At 39.5% G+C, this 20858-nt stretch overlaps 1 protein-coding gene across 1 annotated transcript; it reads left to right on the plus strand.

Annotated features, from left to right (window-relative positions):
* Positions 1-88: 88 nt before the first annotated feature.
* Positions 89-20763, plus strand: rif1 (replication timing regulatory factor 1). Its single transcript, XM_077216992.1, has 36 exons — positions 89-290; positions 1518-1639; positions 4285-4363; positions 4535-4631; positions 4916-5046; positions 5132-5223; positions 5325-5514; positions 5600-5692; positions 5797-5935; positions 6240-6391; positions 6522-6636; positions 6836-7012; positions 7284-7394; positions 7568-7630; positions 7715-7815; positions 8662-8748; positions 8897-8970; positions 9144-9324; positions 9426-9533; positions 9632-9781; positions 9895-9994; positions 10075-10354; positions 10435-10477; positions 10554-10753; positions 10884-10977; positions 11107-11232; positions 11329-11471; positions 15158-15247; positions 15326-15386; positions 15500-18868; positions 18985-19107; positions 19212-19298; positions 19524-19639; positions 19816-19969; positions 20050-20170; positions 20270-20763. The coding sequence occupies exons 2-36, from the start codon at positions 1527-1529 to the stop codon at positions 20503-20505; spliced, it is 7596 nt and encodes a 2531-aa protein (XP_077073107.1). The 5' UTR covers positions 89-290; positions 1518-1526; the 3' UTR covers positions 20506-20763.
* The last annotated feature ends 95 nt before the right edge of the window (positions 20764-20858 follow it).

The raw sequence follows: 20858 nt of genomic DNA on the forward strand, positions 1-20858 counted from the left end.
AACTAAGCAAATGACTATAGTGACTTAATTTCATTGTCTCCTTTTTTCCATTCAAGTTCATTCAATAAATAATTGATGAGTGGGCGGAGTTGACGTCGGGTTGAAGGTGACGCGTCAATCGTGCGTCATGTTTGGCGCCAGCATTTTCGCGGGGAGTGAGGAGTGGACAGACGAAGCGCAGTCTTGATCGTTTACAAACACTGTAGTATAAACCCCTCCAATTTCTCTGATATACATCGTGTGTCGATGATATCGCCTTCAGTGGTTGTTAGCGTGTCCTCAGGCGCGAGGTGAGACATCTTGAGTTGTGTCTGTTCAGGGGGTTGGGTGGGTAACATGATGATGGTAACTAGCCCGCTAACTCGCAGTCTTTATAGGGGGAAGTTCCTGTTGGATTCGAATGATTATAGCAAAAACTTCCATGGCGTTTTAAAGTTTTCAATTGACGGCATATTTTGATCTCTGTAAGTTATTTGTTCCTCGCGTGGTGCCCACAAGTTGTACGCTCAACGCACATGTTAACACAATAGCTTTAAAATGCAAACGGTAATGTGGACTAATATTTGCACATCAGACAGATAAGTTAGACATTAGTGCACACCCACCAGTAAAAACTTTATATTTTAAAGCAAAGACGTTATGATCTTTCGCATAGAGGTTTAATAAAGATGGACGGCGTATTGTTATTAGCCTCTCTGGCTAGCTAAACGTCGTATTTAGGGTTTATTCTCACAAAATGTGCCCTTAAGGAATAGTAGATGACTGAATTTCCATCTTGTGTTCTTGTATTGAAGTAATTAGTGCCATGTGTGCGTCTGATATATTATCATAACAAGAGAACACGATGTCCTGCATGTATTGATCTATTCTAGCTCACTTTCACTACCAATATGACATAGTTAAAATATACATGTTTCATACATGCTGATTATGCATAGTTTTTCATAATCGACTATTAATCGCAGGAATGCGTGATGCAAAACTCCTAGCCAGGGCTGTAGCATGTGAGGTGAAAGGTGAGAGTCACTCTAGGGTCCTAAAGGTCCAAGGGGCACAGTAGTTTCTAAATATATTTTGACAGGATTAAGAGGTCCAGAATTTAAAACTTTAGCCCTTCTCCTGTTACTCAACTGAATTGGTACTCCTTAAAATTTAAAATGTTTAATACCTTTTTTTTTGCATTAGATTCTGTCTTGTAATTAATGCTGATTTTGCCGAGTTAGACATATTTTGTTGATCCTGGAACAACATTCCTGTCTGAAACTGTCGATCCTAAACACATCCCAACCCACAAGTTTTCCCTAAAATCAGAGGGAAATGACAAGTATAACACTGATGAAGAGGCACCTAAGCCTGAACTTGACAAACTGTGAACACGTCCCTCAAATCTGATTGATTGATTGGCATGTTGTTCCAGGACCTACACAAATGTTGATCCAGGAACATGTTGTACTTTGTGAAATCAGGTTCTGCTGATGTGGTATGTATTCCTTTAATGTGCTTTTCATGTCTTTCAGGTTGTGAGGATGATGGCTGCGGTGCATCTATCTAGTGCTAGCCTCCTTCCTCTTCTAGAGTGTCTGGAAGATGAAGCAGCTGGGCTGTCAGAGCAGACAGATGCCTACATTACCATCGCAAAGTAAGTGTTTTCTTACAGTTTTGGTGTCTGTCACTGTTGAATAGGTTTTAGTCAAATGTATGGATTTCTGCTTTATTTTATAAGCTCTTTTAGCATTGTAGTGTTAATTTTGTCTGCAACTACTTGTATACACTCACTGATTATGAAATTGCAATTCAGAAGCTGTTTGATATGTAGTGTTAGTTAATTTAAAAAGATAACATTTTTGTAATTTACTCACCCTCTTGTCATTCCAAACCCATTACACTTTAGTTCATTTACAAAACAAGAAGATATTTTTAATGAAATCTGAGATTTCTGTCCCTCCGTTGAAAGTACATTCCACCAAAGTTGTCTCGCTTAAAGAGATTGTAAACCAAATCCATGTAAATAGAGCGATTTAATCCAAGTCTTATGAAGAGACTTAAATTCTGTATAATGTGAACAGATTTCATTTGGGTTTTTGTTCACATAAAAACTAGGGCTGGCCAAAAAAGTAGATTTTTCGAATAATCGTTTTTAAAAATGGTTGATTTGATATTGATTCTCAAAAGCCACAAATAGATTTTATCCGTATTTATTTCCGCAAATATTAAACGTATCTGATTGACGTTAATCTTATTACTAGTCTTCTCCACTCAAAGTGCCCGCCTTTGCGAGTATCCAAGTAAACATTGTCAGTTATGGCTTAAGTAAGCAGTAGAGAAAGAACGCATGTGTATCATTATTGGATCTGTGCATTAATCTTAAAGTGACAGAAACCTAATATCCCTGTTGCTGTCTGTGTTTTTAATGTTAATCAAATTGCAAAAGACAGAGAAAATCACTCTCTGCTCTTCACTTAACTTTTTTGTAACTTTAATAAGGATTAACCTTTATTTAATTTGTGCTGTGAAGATTATATGCATTGTTATTTTACATTGAATTACTTCATTCAATTTCTGTACTTGAAAACTGCTGTTAGACCTACCTGAAAAACTTAAAAGGCAATGATTATTTCATTTGTATATTTGTTCTAAATGTATTTATTTGTGCTATTGGTTTTAGTTTGATAATTTGCTCTTTTTTTAATAATGAATGTTTATTTGTCTTTAAAAATCTTTGAAATTTATATCAGTTAGTAGTTTTAGCTGTGGTATCGAAAATGGAATCGATAATCATAAATTTCACTGTTATCTAAAATATTGGGTGTCATAACTAATTACAAAACAAGGATTCATGGATAAAAAAAAACTAACTAATTTATATTGACTTATTACTAGGGGTGTCACGATTCTACTAATCCTCGATTCGATTAAATTTTCGATTGTAAGGTCACGGTTCGATTCGATTTTTACATTTACTTTTTTTAAAGCCGAAACCGGCCAATCAGGATGCTCTCTGTCTTACATGCGCTTCATGAGGCACACACGCAAGGTCTCTCGCTCTCTCCCTCCCTGCCGTGCGTTTCCTATACGGTTTGGAGCACAGTCACTTCTTAGATTTTAACTAATTTGTGTGCATCAGGGAGCCACTATCAATATGCGAGAGACTCCCGGAACTTCCGCGAGACTTGGGATGTCTGCAAACTGTGGCTTTTTTGAAGCGCGAACGTTGTCAACATAACTCACTGGAAATCCAAAAAACTTCCACACCTGCGACTTCAATGAAAGAGGAGGGGGTTCGAGTTCTGTCGATGGGTCTCCTGCATCTGCAGTTGCCATGCTATCTTTTGAGTGGCTGTAGCTAAGCCAGGTTGACCATAGACTCGCAGCACTTCAACACGCTTGTTTTTTTCCGCTTGGCAAGCCGACCGGGCGTGACGTGGGGGTGTGGCAGCATCGACGATTCCATTTTTTTATTCGAAGTTTGAGATTGTGAATTAATTTCGATCGATTTAAAATCGAAATCATGACACCCTTACTTATTACTTTTTTGTGGTGGGGCTAGTGAAAATTGAATCTAATGGCGCTTTTCCACTACACAGTACCAGCTCGGCTCGGCTCGACTCGCCTTTGTTTGGTTTTCCACTGTGTAAAAGTTGTACCTGTACCTGCTTTCGGGTACTTTTTTTCGTACCACCTCCGGCGAGGTTCTAAGCGAGCTAAGGCGATACTAAAATGTGACGTGAAAACAATGCCGACTGCTGATTGGTCAGAGAGAATCGTCACTATTCACTGCATCATCATTGCACGCGCCAGATGGAGTATCCAGAATAACCCTGCCTTTTTAAAATAGTTTAGCCAGAGATAGTTACTAAACTTACTACTATTATTATGGCAACTCGGAAGAATATGCCGTGGTCAAACGAGGAGGTGCAGACATTCCTTTGTTTGGTTGCCGAAGAGAGGATCCAGCGAGAGCTTGATGGGGCAACGAGGAACGAAAGTCGTCGCTATGACGACCAGGTACTATTTGTGGCGATACTTTCTGCAATGGAAAACGGAACGAAAAGCGAGGCGAGTCGAGTCGAGCTGGTACTGGTAATGGAAAAGCGCCATAATTTAATTGAGATCTTGTGAATTGAATCGAGACATCTAATTGATACCCAGCCCTAATATAAACGCACATAAGCACATATATGTGCACAAATATGGTGTAAAAAAGGATCAACTGTATTTGCTTGATGTATGATTAAGTTATTAATAGATTGATCCTAAGTCTTTGTCGTTCTTTCTTTCTCCTAGCCGTCTCAATGGAGAGGAAGGGCGTCAGTTTCTGCCTGTGGTTGTGAAGCATTTCGCACGTCTTAGTAAAGTTCTTTCGGTAAGTTGTTGTCTCTGTGAATTAAAACTCATTCACTGGCACTTTGTGTATGTAACTGAATATTTAGCATTATATTTCTTTCTCCAAAATAAACAAAAAAAGGTTATTCTCTCAGAAAGCTGTATATCTTAACTACGCATCAACCCTGTAAACCTTTCTTTTTCTTTTCAGGTTCATATCTCCAGTGAGAATGAGGAGCTGTGTCAAGCTGCACTGCAGGCTTTGGGATTCTGTGTCTTCCACTCACACATCGTTTCAGTCATACCAGGTATAATAAGTTGAATTCTCTAGTACAGGTGCCCAATCCTGCTCCTGCCGATCGACTGTCCTGCACAGTTCATCTCCAACCCTAATCAAACACACCTGAAGCAACCAATTAAGGTCTTCAGGATCACTTGAAAATTAAAGGCAGGTATGTTTGATTAGGGTTGGAGATGAACTGTGCAGGACAGTCGATCTGCAGGAGCAGGATTGGGCACCCCTGCTCAAGTATAATATACCCCCCCCGCCCCATAATAAGTAGCATCCATAATCCTTTTTTTCATCCTTCAGCAAATATATCAGAAGATATTCTGTCTACGCTCTGTAATGTTGTGGTAAAGTCCAAGGAGAAGTTTACGTGTACACGAGCATTATGGGTGATTTCAAAACAGAATTTTCCACCGGAGGTGGCATCCAAAAAGGTTTGCTTGAAATAAACCTGTTTTTGATGTTCTTTCCCCCTGATATATTCCAACTTTTTTGGCTAAAATATTTTCTACATTTCAGGCCCCAGAGATTCTCAAGAGTCTAGAGGCCATGCAAACTCGAGAGGTTCAGTCGATCCTCATTGACCATGAGTCCCTCAATGTCGTCATAAGGTTTGATGAAATTTCCCATACTATCTTTTTCTTGGTACTGCCATCTTGCAATGTCTTTCATACTTGAGAAGCTGTAAATAAGATTTTGTGATGACCGTTAGGTTGCTGGAGCAGGCCCCCTCTCAGATGGCTGCTGGAGCCGTGTGCTGGGCCAAGCTGGTTGTTCCCCTCGTGGTTCACTCAGCCAATAAAGTGCGCTTGCGTGCGGCGGCAGCACTGGAACTGGGCATGCCTCTTCTTCTGGAGAAACAGCAGGAGGTGGCGGCCATTGTAGAGCCAATGATGTCCTCTGTAGGTGTTAAGTGGATGTACACAGCGGCTTTTTTTGTTGTACAAATATTTATAGATGCACTCTCTATTGCTCTGCTGCCTCCAGATGCTCATCCCTGAAATGCAGAAGCTGTTTGCCTCTAAGAATGAGACGAATATGCTGAAGCTCTGGCCCTTGTTTGTGAAACTTCTGGGGAAGGTAAGATTCTCTGTCAGCAAATGCTGCTCTTCAAGTCTCCATTTTTCAGTTCTGAATCTTGATATTGTCAGTGTGAATAAGGATGTGTGTCTGTCTCTTTTCAGTTGCTCCACAAAGGCGGTGCTTTTATTAATTCCTTGCTGTATTTAGAGGAGCTGGGTTTCCGCAACTCTTCCCCTAATATTAAGAAGATTGCTTTCATAGCTTGGAAGAGCCTCATTGACAATTTTGCCCTTAATCCAGGCAAGTTTCTTGGGAAAACCTGGGAATATCAGAGAATTAGAAAATTTTTTTTTGTGGAAAGTCATGATAATAAAGTCATGGATATTTTTTATGCATAGCTCAAAAATATTTGATTGGTTAACAACTGATTTTAGTGAGCGTTTAAACATCCTTGTCTAGTGATCACAACTGACATGCCATTGAAATTGATTGGTCAATAGGTGTGAGAACTCTTTGTAACCGGCCAGCGACAGTTCATGATTATTTTTTATCCTACATTTTTCCCTCTCAGGTTTTAAAGTTGTAATCGGTTTCTCTTGAGCAGATATCCTGTGCAGCAGTAAACGTCTGAAGCTCCTCATGCAGCCCCTCAGTTCCATCCAAGTCAGGACCGAAGCTCTTCTGCTCACCAAGCTGGAGGTGTGGTGGTATCTCGTAGTCAAGCTCGGGCCCAACTTGTCCGCTAACTTTGAGCAGGTAACATTCACTGTTTATTTTGTTAGATGATTTTTGGTCTTTGCAGACAGTTGTAACTAATGTATGGCCATGGTTCCAATGGTTAATTACAGCAACAATTTATCTATCTGTTCTTTCCACCTCCTTAAAGGTTGGTGTGCCTCTACTACACAGCACACTTCCTCCTGATTCTTCACTGCAGTCCCCCACTACACCTGCTCGAACCCCTAACCCAAGCAATGGCACCCCTAATACACCTAAAACAGGTACAGCTCATTTCCTCTCATTGTGCCTTCATCATAACATCATGTAAAGGGGATAGAATGAGATGGCAGCTTAGATTAGTTTTATCTAAAAAAAAAAAAAAAAACAGTTCTACTTAAGCTGCTTGGTTCTTTTTTGTGTCTAGCCCTTATGTTGTCATATTAGCTGGATGTCATCATTCTTCATTTTCCCGTTCTCCAGGCATTCCCTCCTGCAGCACGACGAACACTACTCCTCGCATGAATCTGAACAGCAGCATGCAGGCATCTCAGTCCTACCGCTCTATTCAGCTCCTGGGACTAGAGATGCTTCTGCACTGGCTCCTGGGTCCAGAGGTCACGGCCATAGCCGCTAAAGAAAGTCTTCAACTCAGCTTGGGTAATCATACACACAGTATTGTCTGAGCTTTAAGAATTGCTTTCTATCAATGATGCATTGGGCTTCAAGGTCTGTACAAAGTTAACATGAATGACATAAATGTGTATTTGATTTTTAATCTAGACATGTGTTCATGTACTTCTACAGCCTAATATGTTGAACCTCACGTTACGATGAGAAGTTCATGAAATTGCAGTGATGGAACGAAACTTCAGATAAAGCAGATGTCAACATATCATGTGTTTTTTTTTTGTTCTTTTTTGTGTTTCAGAGCCCTTGACACACCCGCTCCTCACCAGCCCTTCCTTCTTCAGCAGACATGCCTCTACCCTCATATCAGCCATCAGCGATGGCTTCATTACTGTGGGAAAACATGCTCCAGGTATTCAACAATGTCATCTGCATAATGTAGCTTAGAGTCCTGATGCCAACTTAACTTTCATCTTTAGTTGTTTGTCTTTTTAAGGTTGTTTATTTTTGTTATTTAGATCAGTCAGTAAAGGAAATATGTTAATGCTGTCGATGTTCATCACTTTGAGTATTTATTTTCTACAGAATCACTTCTTAACCTCATTTGGAGCAACCTGATCGGTTCTGTCAGCACAGCTATAGAAGCTGGTTGGTGAACATTTAAGTCAAAGATTTGCAGTATTTTTTGTAAATACTGGCTAATTTAAAAAGTTTTCCCACCCTCGTCAACAGGTAACAAGAAGGAACGGCAGGGTTCAGAGGTCCTTACGCTTCTCCTACAGGCTCTTCAGTCCATCTTGTCCTCAGATGCTCTGCCTGCTGAACGTGCACTGGTAAGATGGCACTTCATGGTGAAAATGACCAGTTAAATTACTTTGATGCTGAAACAGTGATGGTTAACCCAGCTGCAGTCTAGCGTGCTGATCACTGAACATGTACTACTTTTAAAAAGTTTTTACTGATTGGCTTTTCTCCTGTATGATTTCACATCACACGTCTCTTCAGACCTTACTGTCATAAATACATTTATGAGCTTTCAGAACTTAAGATTTTTGGCTGTGTGACACGTCCTAAGTGAACTCCTTTACACAAATTGAACACAGAAAAAAAAAACAGTACAAATAACACAAGTTTTCTCTTAGTCTTAAGTGCAGTAAATCGGTTTATCAAACAATAAGTTCAAATGCAAATATTCAAAGTACTGTAGTGCACAGACTCTAGGGCTGTAGTCAACCAAAGAAATCCTTAGTCAACCAGACTATTTATAATTGTTGTGAAATTGCTGTTTTATTTATCACCGACAGTTATAGAGTTCTAATTGTATAATGATATCTGAAGGATGAAATGACACTAAGGACTGGAGTAATGATGCTGATATCTGAAGGATGAAATGACACTAAGGACTGGAGTAATGATGCTGAAAATTCCGCTTTGCCATCACTGGAATAAATTACTTTTTCACATTAAGATTATTACTTGAATCAAGAATTTTAAATTGTGACAATTTGACTATTAGTGTTATTACTATATTTTTCATTACATGAATGCAGCCTTGGTGAGCATAAGAAACGTGTTTCAAAAACAAAAACTTTGAATTGTAGTGTATTGCATTAAATATTTATGTAGGTTGTTGGTTCAACCCTGCTGTTGCTCAATTGCTCAAACATTATTTGCTGCAGCTTTTGTTGGAAGCCACCATTAAAGGAATCCCTCAGAAGGTGCTTGGTTCTGCAGCTTATCAAGTGGCAAACATGGATGTGTTGAACGTAAGTTGTTTTACCACTTATGGTAAAGCCTTGGTAAATTGTAAAAAAAAAAAAAAAAAAAAAAAGATCAGTCTTTCATCCATTGAATTCTTGCATGTCTTTATATTATGAATGTGTGAATAAGATTTTTCCACATGTACTTTTCCAGGGTACACCTGCACTTTTCCTAATACTGCTATTTTACAAAAGTAACCAGCTTTCATCATTTCTTGAAGATGAGAGGTAACCATAAGACTTTTAATATTGAAGTCTTTTAATAACTAATATCAAGACCAAAAATTATATTTCAGAGAATACTTTTTTTTTGGTTGCATTAAACCTAAGAGTAATACTAATTTCTTTATTTCCATTGAAATTGTTTGCTTGCTTAACTTATTCTCTTTGTCATCTGGCAGGTTTTTCTCAATCCTCGAGACCCTTGTGAGCTGTGGGTTTTGTGGACCTACATCGCCCCTAGCATTTGGAGAGGCTGTTTTAGGAGCGGTTAGTGGGAGTGTGGAGGTTGTAAAGAACAAGAAACAGCTCTGGAGAATGTGGAGTGTGGTGGTAAACCCTCTGACGGACACAATCACTCGGGTACTACATTTAAATCATCTGTGCTATAGAATGAATGTGCATTTAAGTGCCAGTCAAACCTTGTATTTCACTACTATTGATAAATCATTGTTCCAACATAGACCAATGAAGTGAATCAAGGAGATGCTCTGGAGCATAACTTCAGTGCCATTTACAGTGCCTTGATGTTTCCAGTCTTTCATCTGCTTCCTGGTTCAGCCCTACCCCAGGTAAGGGCCCGTCATAGCTTTTGTACAATGATTTCTCCAGTAATTATGCATGCATTTAATTTTATTTCTGTCCTCATTTTACTTAATTTCTTGAATAGATCAACCAGAAAGCCATGATCAGTACTTGGTCCAGGCTTTACAAGGCATTTGCTCGTTGCTCTGCTTTGGTAGCCACAGCTGAGGAGAATATATGCTGTGAAGAGCTGTGTGCCAAGATATCTGCCTCTCTTGAAAACGATGCTCTGAAAGTATGGCACTTTCAACCTTGCAACATTATATTTGGAAAATTGTATTAAAGTGTGCGCCTAATTGGGGTTTTGGGTCTATTTTAATTGGTCGCATTCTTATTTATTTGTTGTAGAGTCTGCCCATTTTAGATGCAATAGCAAACATCTTGCTGGTCATCATTGAGAGTATGGACTTCTCTCCTTACACCCCACAATTTCAACAGAAGATGAAATGTAAGGATTTTGCTTCAGTTTCAAATGGGTAAAGTTGTTAATGGCAGTGTGTGACCATATTTTCATGTGCTAATCCCTAGCTCCTCATACACCTTTAAGTTGGGTACGCAAGAGAAGCAAAACTCTGGGGAATCTCTCGACCTTCCACACTCTCCTGATGCAAACTCTAGATGCATTTCTTTCTGTGGACCCCTCAGAAGAATCTGTGGAGTCCACCTGTGGAGCTTTAAATGGACTTGGCTTGACGATGGTCTCCATCTTGTCTACACTTTTGACTAATATCACACTCCCCACGTTCATACAAGAGGTGCTGTCCACCCTCACCAAACCACTCGCACACCTTTATGAACAGTTCTCAAGGTTTGTGGATTTCTTCATCCTTCATACATTGAATTTTTTCCCCCCTTGTGTAACTCTGTTTGTTTTTTCATTTATAAAAGTTATGATGAACCATCAAAGCCAAGTGCAACACTCGGACACAAGGTAAGAATTTATCCATTTGTAAATTTGAAATCAAAACCACAGCAGCTTTGATATGTATTTTTATGTTCTCTACTAGTTGGAAAAACTGGCCACAGACCTGCTTGGCTGCCTTCAGACACAAATGACTCTGCACAACGATGAGATGCTTGCTCTTTTGTCGCCCTTGCTCTGTGTGCTTTTTCCGCACAAGAGCAAGCAAATTCGCACTGTGGTCACTCATTTCTGGAATGCCACCTTTGGAAATGCACTCACCTTGACTTACCCTGAGCCTCTGAAGTATGTTTTTATGCCATTGCTGGGAATTTGTGTAACATGTTGTGTTGGCAGATTTTCAGATCTTTAAATCAAGTATGCAATTTTTCCCTTTTGAGACTGACAAAGAGTTTTTTTCTTTTACTTTTTTTAGGTCTGTTTTAAGTCAGGCTAAGCAGAAAACTCTGTTGATTTTACCTGGGTTTGAAGCTGTTGATGCACCAGATGATTGCAGTGGACAGTATACGGTGCGTATAGTGTTCCTAACAATAATGTAAATCCTGAAGAACGCAGAGCAGTTTACCTTAAACATGTCCCCTCTGTTAGTTTTTGTCTTTTGTTCCTAAGAGCATGCTAAAGTTATGTTCTCTAATAAGGGCGAGAGTTCTCAGCTGGACACACAAATTAGTGGGGTGAAGATGACCTCTGTGGGGAAGAGGGACTCTCTCCTGGCGAGGGCAGAAGAGCTTAAAGGAAGAGGCTCTGTAGCAAAGCCAGTGTCTGTAAGTGAAAACAAAAAAAGCATCTGAAATTTCAATGGTGGTGGTTAATTGGCTACCACAGCACGTCCCTCAACAAATCACCTGGTCCCTCTTTAGGTGAAGCTGGATTTTGGTTCGCCCAAGCCTTTGCGACGAGAAGCTATTGAGGAGGCGGCATCAGTAGATTTTGTTTTCATTCCACCTGAAACAAAGGAGAGAGTGCTGACTGAGCACCAGAAAGAGGTCAAAAGGACTAAGCGGTAAGTTTTAAGTTCTCAAGTTTAGACCTCTGCCATGTCATGAAAAAAGTGTGTAATTGTGCAATGCAGTATGGTTTTAATTTGATACTTATAGGCCCAGTTTCACAGACAAGCTTAGATTAAGCACGGATTAGGCCTAAGTTCAATTTGGATATTTAAGTAGCTTTTATAACGTGCCCTGGAAAAAAAACATTGCTGGTGTTATATATGTCAGTGCAAGTTGCTTTCAGTTAAGACAAATCAAACATACATTGTAGTCAGGGACTTGGCTTAAGCCTTGTCTGTGAAGGTCTGGTGTCACCTTTAAAGGGATAGTTCACCAATTTTTTTAAAAATTAATTATCCCATGATTTACTCTCAAGCCATCCTAGGTGTATATGACTATTTTCTTTCAGGCGAACAGAATCAAAGTTGTTAAATATCCTTTCTCTTCCAAGCTTTATAATGGCAGTGAATGGTGCTCCTGATTTTGAAGTCCAAAAAGTACATCCATATTTCATAAAAGTAATCTGTGGTAAAATTGAGTTTATATACTAAAATAACTAGCTTTCGGCAGACTCCCTATGCAAATCGACTTGCGCTAAAAGAGTAACTTCTGACGCGATGTAGGAGTAGCTTAAGCTTAGATGCTAGGGGTGTAACAAACCGAAATCAAACCGAACCGAAAAACCGCAATACAGAACCCACGATACGAATCGTGATTCTCTCATGGCGTACCGAACACGCCCCGGCCCCTGCTACCTCGCCCAGCCCTGGTTCACTGGACCTCTCATGTCTTGTGTGTACACAACGAAGTCAGTTTTGTAGCCTAACCACCACTAACACCATATAATAGCAAGCCCCATGTTTTGTATACTTTCGATAATAAGCAAGGTGTAATCTTTCAAATTCTGTCTATTTGATCACAAAATTCAAACAATAAATGCCGTTTTGGTGCTTTTTGATGTGGCGTGACAGATCGCTGTGCTAGCTTCTCATTTCAAGCGGGAGCGCGAGTAAACGCGATCATCTCTTCCTCAGTTACAGCATAAACATGAATGGACACCTGAAGGTATGTTGAAAGAGTCAGTAGACTTACTGAAAGGCATCATAACTCGTGTAATCGCTCAATCAGTGTTTCAGTAGCGGAAAGACGTCAATAAAAACAATTTAGTTTTTCACATGGCATTATATTTACCTCAGCAAGCAAGTCATCCAAATGAACTCTTGCTCTAAATAAATGCACTATATTAGGCTATATTTTACTTAACCTGTTAATGATATCTTGATCATTTAATGTATGTTTAAAATATCTTTCATGAAAATGACAGCAACTGTGTAAATTATTATATTTCAATAACGAATTAGAGTAAAAATACAAGTTAATGCAAAAACTGCCTTATGTTCAGTTTACATGTTTTCATACAATGTGTTGGGTGTTGATTATTATATCTAAAAAATAAATAGCATCTGAATTTAGGCTAAAAGTCTATGGGCTCTGTTGTTAACATTAATGTTATGGTAATATGTGGGCTCCCTATATAGTTTAATGTTACAGCATTAGCAGATCTTTTTCTTTTTTTAATCCTCGCGTTTTAGTCCGAAACGTTTAATTGTAATTGAATTAGTTTAAAGACAGACACAATTTTTTCAATAAACCACTGTTGAAAAAAAACAAAAAAAGCGATTTTAGCTTTCTAAACCCCACCCCACCGAACCGAACCGAGACGTCAAAGCCGTGGGAAGAACCGAACCGTCAGTTTTGTGTATCGTTATACCCCTATTAGATGCCTCTTGCAGTTAAAACAAATAGTGCTCCATAACAAAATACATTATACCTCTGACATTTCTCTTTAAAAATTCTTGTTTTAGACTTATTATTTGTGACCAGTGTTTTGTTTTGCTCTATCCTCTGTGCTTCCGTGTTTGTCAATGTGTCAGGCGTCAGGTCTGAGATTACTCTTTTGGCGTAAATCAATTTGCGTAGGCCGTCTGCCGGAAGCTAGTTATTTAAGTTTGTAAAGTTTCAAATATCGATATTTTTTCTTACAAAAACCCATCGCTTCGCTTCAGAAGGCCTTTATTAACCCCCTGGAGCCGTGTTAATTACTTTTATGACAGATGGATGCACTTTTTTGGACTGGAATCAGGAGCGCCACTCGCCTACCATTATAAAGCATGGAAGAACCAGGCTATGTTTTAATATAACTTCCAAATGTAGTCTTAAGGTTTTTAGAAAAATTTTGTCTTAAACATCTTGTTTATTTTTATTTTTGAAGAACTAAACCTGATAGAAGCTGAAATGGTGTCAAAAAAAGGGAAAGAAAAACAATTATAACTGTACATCTGAAAGAAAATACTCTTAGTCACATACACCTAGGATGGCTTGTGTAAATCATGGCATAATTATTTATTTATTTATTTTGTGTAGGGCTGCAACTAACGATTATTTTGATAATCGATTAATCGGACGATTATTTTTTCGATTAATCGATTAATCGGATAGAAATTAAATTAGATTTTTTTTTATTATAACTAAATAAAACCGTAAATCAGGGTATTTGTGTAAAAGTGTACTTTAAAAAGTGCAAAAGCCACACATTGAGTTTTACTAATATCAATATTTGCATTGTTTTTAATGATAATTGCTGATGGCAAGTTGACAAACATGATTATTGTTAAAAAAATGATATCCAACATATTATGTTTTAACACAATTTTTGTTAAAACAAATTTACACAGACATGTTGTTCAGATGTGAATATCTGAACTAAAAACAAACTAAAAACATCTAAAATATATAATTCATTTAATTTTTATTTAAAATTAATTATATATAAGGAATATAAGGATAAAGAATATAATATATATTATATATAATATATAAAAGAATAATATAAGGATAAATTGATTAAATAAATATAGAAAGACTGAAAACAATTGTGTGAATGTAGAGCCGCAGTAGATCGCGTTTGAAAAACAATTAAAACTTAGTAGACAAATGCTATAAAAAGAGAACGGAATGGAGGTAACGTTACCCAGCAAGCTAACAGGCTTGAGTAAAGGACAGGAGAAATTATGCATTAGTGCACAAGCATTCGCTGAAAACCACTGAGTACAGTGACTAAAAAACAATATTTTACTGCTGCTGTTATTAACTGCCTTTATATTTAGTGCTTCGCTTTGTAAAGACCGTTTTAATTTAACCTATTTCTGCGGTAGCGCTATTTTAATCCATCACTTACGTTGCGAGCGAACTGATTGCGCAACCTGATGCTCGAGACAAAATACAGACATCCCAAGATCCCGGAAGTCCCGGGAGTCTCCCGCATATTGATTGCGGCTCCCTGATGCCCGCGAATTAGTTCAAACTCCCGAAATCTAGAGCGCGCAAGCGAGACAGAAGAGACTGCTCCAAACCGTGTAGCGCGCGCGCTCGGCAGAGCGCCTGAGAGAGAGAGACCTTGCGTGTGTGTGCGTACCATAGACAGGTGCGTACCAGTAAACGCTCCCCGTGACGTAAGCAGACCAACTAATCGATAATGACATTCGTTGACAACGATTTTCATAATCGATTATAATCGATTTTATCGATTAGTTGTTGCAGCCCTAATTTTGTGTGAACTATCCCATTAAGATTCTCTAAGCATTTTGAAGAGAAATTGTCATTTGTTTGTTTTTTTGATTAGTTGTTTATTTTGCATAAGGGTTGACATTCCTGCTCTCTATAATAATCTGGATGCCTCCCAGGACACCACAGTCTTTTCACAGTGTACCCAGAGTCAAGAGGAGTCCATGTACGTATTGGAATAATGGATTTACTTCTACTCCAATTTTTTTTACCCACTGTATTAAAACATAATGTTTCTTCTTAGGGTCAAATTGACAAAAGATGAAAGTGATCAACCTGAGGAAGAGGCTGAGGTTCAGCTGAAGGTAAAACTGCAATTTTCAGACTCTGGCACTGCTGATTTAATTATGTGGGGGATATGCGTGCATGCTTTCTCTTATGTGTATTAATTGGTTTTAATGTTGTTTCCTCCCCCAAGGAGATTACCACAAGTGAAGAACCATTCACAGATGTAAAAGTAACCCAAGAAGGCACCAGATCAGACGTAGAAACACCAGAGAAATCTGTGCAAAATAAAGATCAAACTTTAGAGAAGGATCAGTCTCCATCCAATGGTATCACAGTCGATGCAAGTGGGCATGAGAAAAGTGGACTAGAGGGGACCAGTCCTAATGTTTCGGGTTCATCTGATATTATATCAGGTACACCTCCTAAACCCAATAGTAGACGTCAATCGTTCATAACATTAGAGAAATATGCTGAAGGGAAATCAAGTCCTGCAACTGTTGGATTTACTGGTCCACTCACCCGGAAATCAGGTAGACTGGATTCTTCAAAGGAATCAGAGTGCACTCCTAATGACTCACAACCTCAGACTACAAAAGAGGACTCTCAGAAATCTCAAAAGATAAGCAGCACTAACCCATCTGCTAAAAATGAGAAGGCTGGGGAAGAGGCAAAAGATGAGATTAAGTCAACGGGAGATCATCCTTGTGAAGGTACTGATGAGGAAGAGGATGATGTGGTCCCTGACACCCAGACCCAAGTATCTAGTGAAGCATCAGGTGTTGGGAGCAGTCCTGTGTCCAAAGCCAGCATGGAGGAACAAGATTCTCCTGAAAAAGATTCACAGAGTCTTGCTAATTCTCAATCTAGTCAAGAACCAAGAAGGTCGACCAGACGGCGAAGTAAACCTGTTCGCCCAGGGGAAGATCCAGGGGAAATGAAAAGCAAAGAACAAGTCAGTCAGGTTGCAGACTCAATGACAAATACACAGAAGTCAATACTTACGCCACCAAGTAGCACTTTATCTGGAAAAAGAATTAAGGACAGTAAATTTGAAAGTGACCAGCAGAAAAGTAAAGGGATGAAAGGAGAGCTTAACCAAAGTGGTTCACACATTTTCTCTGCAGAGTTTTCACAGGCACTTCCACAGGCGAGTCAAGCTGATGCTTCTCAGAATAGTTCCCCTGTAGCCCAATCGGATAGCCAAAGCAGAGAGAGACTGCCAACTTTCAATGAGTCTAAAAGTCTGTCGTTGGGTAGACCTACGAAGAAGACTAGAACACAGCTTGACGAATCCACAGACAAGGAGTCAGATGAAAACTCTCAAAATAATTCTCAAAATGCCACATCCCCTTTGAAAAAGAAACATTTACAGAAACCTCTTTCTGATTCTGAGGCTGATGGCCAGCAATCTGTACGAACGCGAAGAACAAGGAGATCAGAATCTCAATTACTGCAGACCAAAGAAGATTCGAGTCAGACAGATTCCCAAACAATGACGATGAAGGGAAGAGCTATGAGGAGGAGAACTGCAGAAGAAGAGACTGACTCTAGTAGAGATGTTACATCAACTGTAAATGCTGACGAGTTAAGTGCAAGCCAAGATTCCTCTCAAGGGCTTAGAAGATACAGAACTCGACGATCTAAAGGTTTGTTGGCTACTGACAATACGGAGTCTGAAACCCCTGAAAGCCAAGAAAATGGGCCAAGGCCTAAAAAGAGACTACGGAAACCCCTGTCGACTGAGGTACTACCAGTTGCCACAGAACCTAAAGTTACTGAGATGCTGCCAGATAAGGAGGATGCTAATATTCAAACAGAAATCTCAATGGAGATGTCACAGGATGAGGTGGATCCTGAAGCTAGTTTGGAAATTTCAGTTAGTGAGACCATTGACCCTAAGAAAAACAAAAAAGAGATTCCTTCCCCTTATAGTGTACCACATGAACAGATCAGCTCTGAAAAAGGAGCAGAAGATGACAAAGTTGACTCAAAATTAAAAACTGAAATTGATGCAGAATTAAAAACTGAAATTGATACCGAAGAAAAAGAGATTATCAGTGATAAGGTAGAGGGTGAAGAAGCAAATTCATCTTCACAGGCTGGATCAGAAGATTTAAAGATTGTCAGTTCGCGTAAATGCCCACATACCAGGGGACGTGGCCGTGGACGTAGACGATCTAGAAGCTGCAACTGCTTTTTAAACAGCCAGGAAGTGTTCTCAAAGGGCAGTGACATCCAAGAATCAAAGCATCTGAAAAATGAGCAGGTTCCACTTGCTGTTGACGCACCGAACTCTCAACCTGAGCATGAGCAGGTTCCACTTGCTGTTGACACACCGAGCTCTCAACCTGAGTATGAGCAAGTTCCACTTACTGTTGACACACCGAGTTCTCAACCTGAGCATGAGCAGGTTCCACTTGCTGTTGACACACCGAACTCTCAACCTGAGCATGAGCATGTTTCACTTGCTGTTGACACACCGAACTCTCAACCTGAGCATGTTTCACTTGCTGTTGACACACCGAACTCTCAACCTGAGCATGAGCATGTTTCACTTGCTGTTGACACACCGAACTCTCAACCTGAGCATGAGCATGTTTCACTTGCTGTTGACACACCGAACTCTCAACCTGAGCATGAGCATGTTTCACTTGCTGTTGACACACCGAACTCTCAACCTGAGCATGACCATGGTTCACTTGCTGTTGACACCCTGAACTCTAAACTTGAGCAGTCAAGCCCAACATCCGTATTGGAGGAAAGGAAGGGCTCACCAATTGTAGATTTACCAGTTGCTGATGTTCAGCCGTATTCAACATTGCCTGCTCAACTTCCATGTGAGGTTTTGTCTTCTGAAAGCCCCATTACAAAGCTTGGTGTAATTGTTTCTCAGCTGTCTGAAGTAGATGGAGCACAGCTTGAATTATCCAAACTGAGGGATGAATCAAACAATGTGTTTGTAAAAGTCCTGGAGGTAGAGTCAATTCAGTTGGAGAGTTCTGGGTGCACAGATATTCCAAAGCACAACAAAGAATTAGACAACCCTTCAGTAAGTCAAGAACCTCTCCAGAGTTCAACACCTCAAGACACCTCTCCAAGTCAAGGTCGCCCAGTGGAAGATGCACCTATATGCCAAGAGCAACTAGAGTCTTCCCATGTCCATCAGGAGAATGCAGTGAAGGACAGTGAAGACCTTGCTGTTCTAGAGCCGAGTAGAGAAATGGTTGTGTTGCCAGAAGAGTCAAATGGCAAAGAATTGCTTGACAAGGATGTTGGTCTCATCGAGAAGGATGAAGACACTCTAATTGACAACCAGGCTCTTTCTGCTGATATACAAGAGTCGTCTGTACCACCTCAAAGTAGTACTTCTGAAGCCTGCTTGGATTCTCCACCCAAGCCTAAACCTTTAGACGCTCTCAGTGGTGAGCTAGAGCCTGGCCAGAGCCCGAGCAGAAACCGATCTCGTGTCTGGTCACCATCCGCTTCTCCATCTACCAGTATTCTGAAGAAGGGACAAAAGAGAACATGTGAAGAAGATACCCCATCCCCCCTTCAAAAGGTATTAGACAGTATTCTTAATTCTAGTCCAGTTATCTAAATGTTCATTGAAACAACTGTAATGTAAGCTTATAGTTGTTTCATACAAAGAGAAAATCATCTATTGTTGTTGTGCAGTCTCGTCGAGTGTCTTTTGCAACTCCAATTTACCATCAAGAACTGGCTGATGATATTGATCGACGTAGTCCGGTTATTCGCACAAGCTCACCTAGGTCAAAAGTCTTGAGTGGACAGTCGAAGGTGTGTGATTTAAGAGTTTTTAAATTATTAGATCTTTATGTAATACTGTGCTTGAATTGTTTCAACATTTCTTTCATGGCTTGTTGTTAAATGTCTTCATACAGTATATCACTACACCCACAAAAGGCTATTCAAGTCTAAGTCCACGTAACCTTCGTAGCCCTGGATCCAAAAGCTCTAAAAAATGCCTGGTAAGTGTTCTCTTGCAATGTACTAAAAATTTTTATTCTGTTTATATTCATCTTAGACAGTCTACTTATTCATAAATTCTACTTCATCTTTTTTTTAAATTTATTTCTCAAATTCAAAGTAATTTAGACGATGCGAAAGTTGCTAATGTTTGATACTGTTCATGGTATTTATTTTAAACTACTTCCAATGGAAATGGTGTTAATGTTCCTGTTTCTTTATCATAGATTTCGGAAATGAGCCAGGAGCCACGTCCTATTGCTAAAGATTGTGTTTATCCAGCACTTGTTGGCTGCTCTACCCCTGTAGAGGCTGTTTTGCCGCAGATATCCTCCAACATGTGGTAAGCCAGATTTCCTCTTCAGTAGGGCTTGGGTTCAGTTTAAGTTCATTACTCATTTTTAATTTACTGACATTTTTAGAGGATTTGGTGAACTCCTAATACATTAGTTTTTCCTTCTTCTTTGATATCTATAGTAAGAACGTAACTAATTGCGGTTTATTTCTCCGTATGTTCAGGCCTCGTGGCTTTGGCCAACTTGTTAGAGCCCGAAATATTAAAACGGTTGGAGACCTGAGTGCCCTTACTCCTAGTGAAATCAAGTCACTTCCTATTCGTTCACCTAAGCTGTCCAATGTGAGGAAAGCACTTAAAACCTATTATGAACAGCAGGTAATGTGTAGAATATTTAAAATATTGTCTTACACTTTATTATGGAAAATCATTCTTACTCCTCGAATTTGGCTGTACAGAGAAAAGGGCGTTCTGATGACCTCAAGAGTTTTGACGAAATGGAGAAAATGACATCTGAGCCTGAAGAGATGGATCTTCCTAAAAACCAAGATGATGAGCAAACACCAGGAGAGGCTCAAGGTAACCCCCCCCCCCCCCCCCCCCCCCATCAAGTTCATTGGTGACGCATATACATATTGATGACTTGCCTCATTACTTTTTTCTCCGAACTTTTGGCAGATGACAAACCATCAGAAGAGGGAGTAGATTCAAGACTGATGGCTGAGGAGAACAAATCTAATGATTTGCTCTCAGATGTTGTTGCCCTTGGTGGACGCTTAACTTCAGAGGAACTTGGTCACTGTTCACCCAACCAGTTGGGCCTGATGCACGAACATTTGAGTGGAATGATGAGAAACATTGTGACCCATCTGCAGTCCCGCTTGCTGAGTAATCTTGATGATAGCTTGCCATAAGGACATTGAGACATTTTCCTGAACACAAGAATTCACTTTCAACTTCAATATTAACAGTGGACTCATCCCTCAAGTTTTAGCTTGAATTTTAGAGTAGATTTATTTCTAATTATGCTCTCTCAGAGAATAGACTTAAATGTCAATTTCCATTGCTACTTAAGTGTCTGTGTATTTTATGGAGTGATTTTTAAGACTGTAAAATTGTACTGAGATGCCAAGGAACCTTTTTTTTTTAATAAAACTATAGTATTAATAAGATTTCATTTGTTTTCATTTAACATTTGGTGCATTTTTTCCAGTCTTTTATACAAACCACAAAATTATAAATTGGATGCTTTTTTTGTTGCCAAAGA

The sequence above is a fragment of the Siphateles boraxobius genome, unplaced genomic scaffold (assembly GCF_051911475.1).
Source record: "Siphateles boraxobius isolate OS27281-9 unplaced genomic scaffold, OSU_SipBor_1 7, whole genome shotgun sequence".
Taxonomy (NCBI): Eukaryota; Metazoa; Chordata; class Actinopteri; order Cypriniformes; family Leuciscidae; genus Siphateles; species Siphateles boraxobius.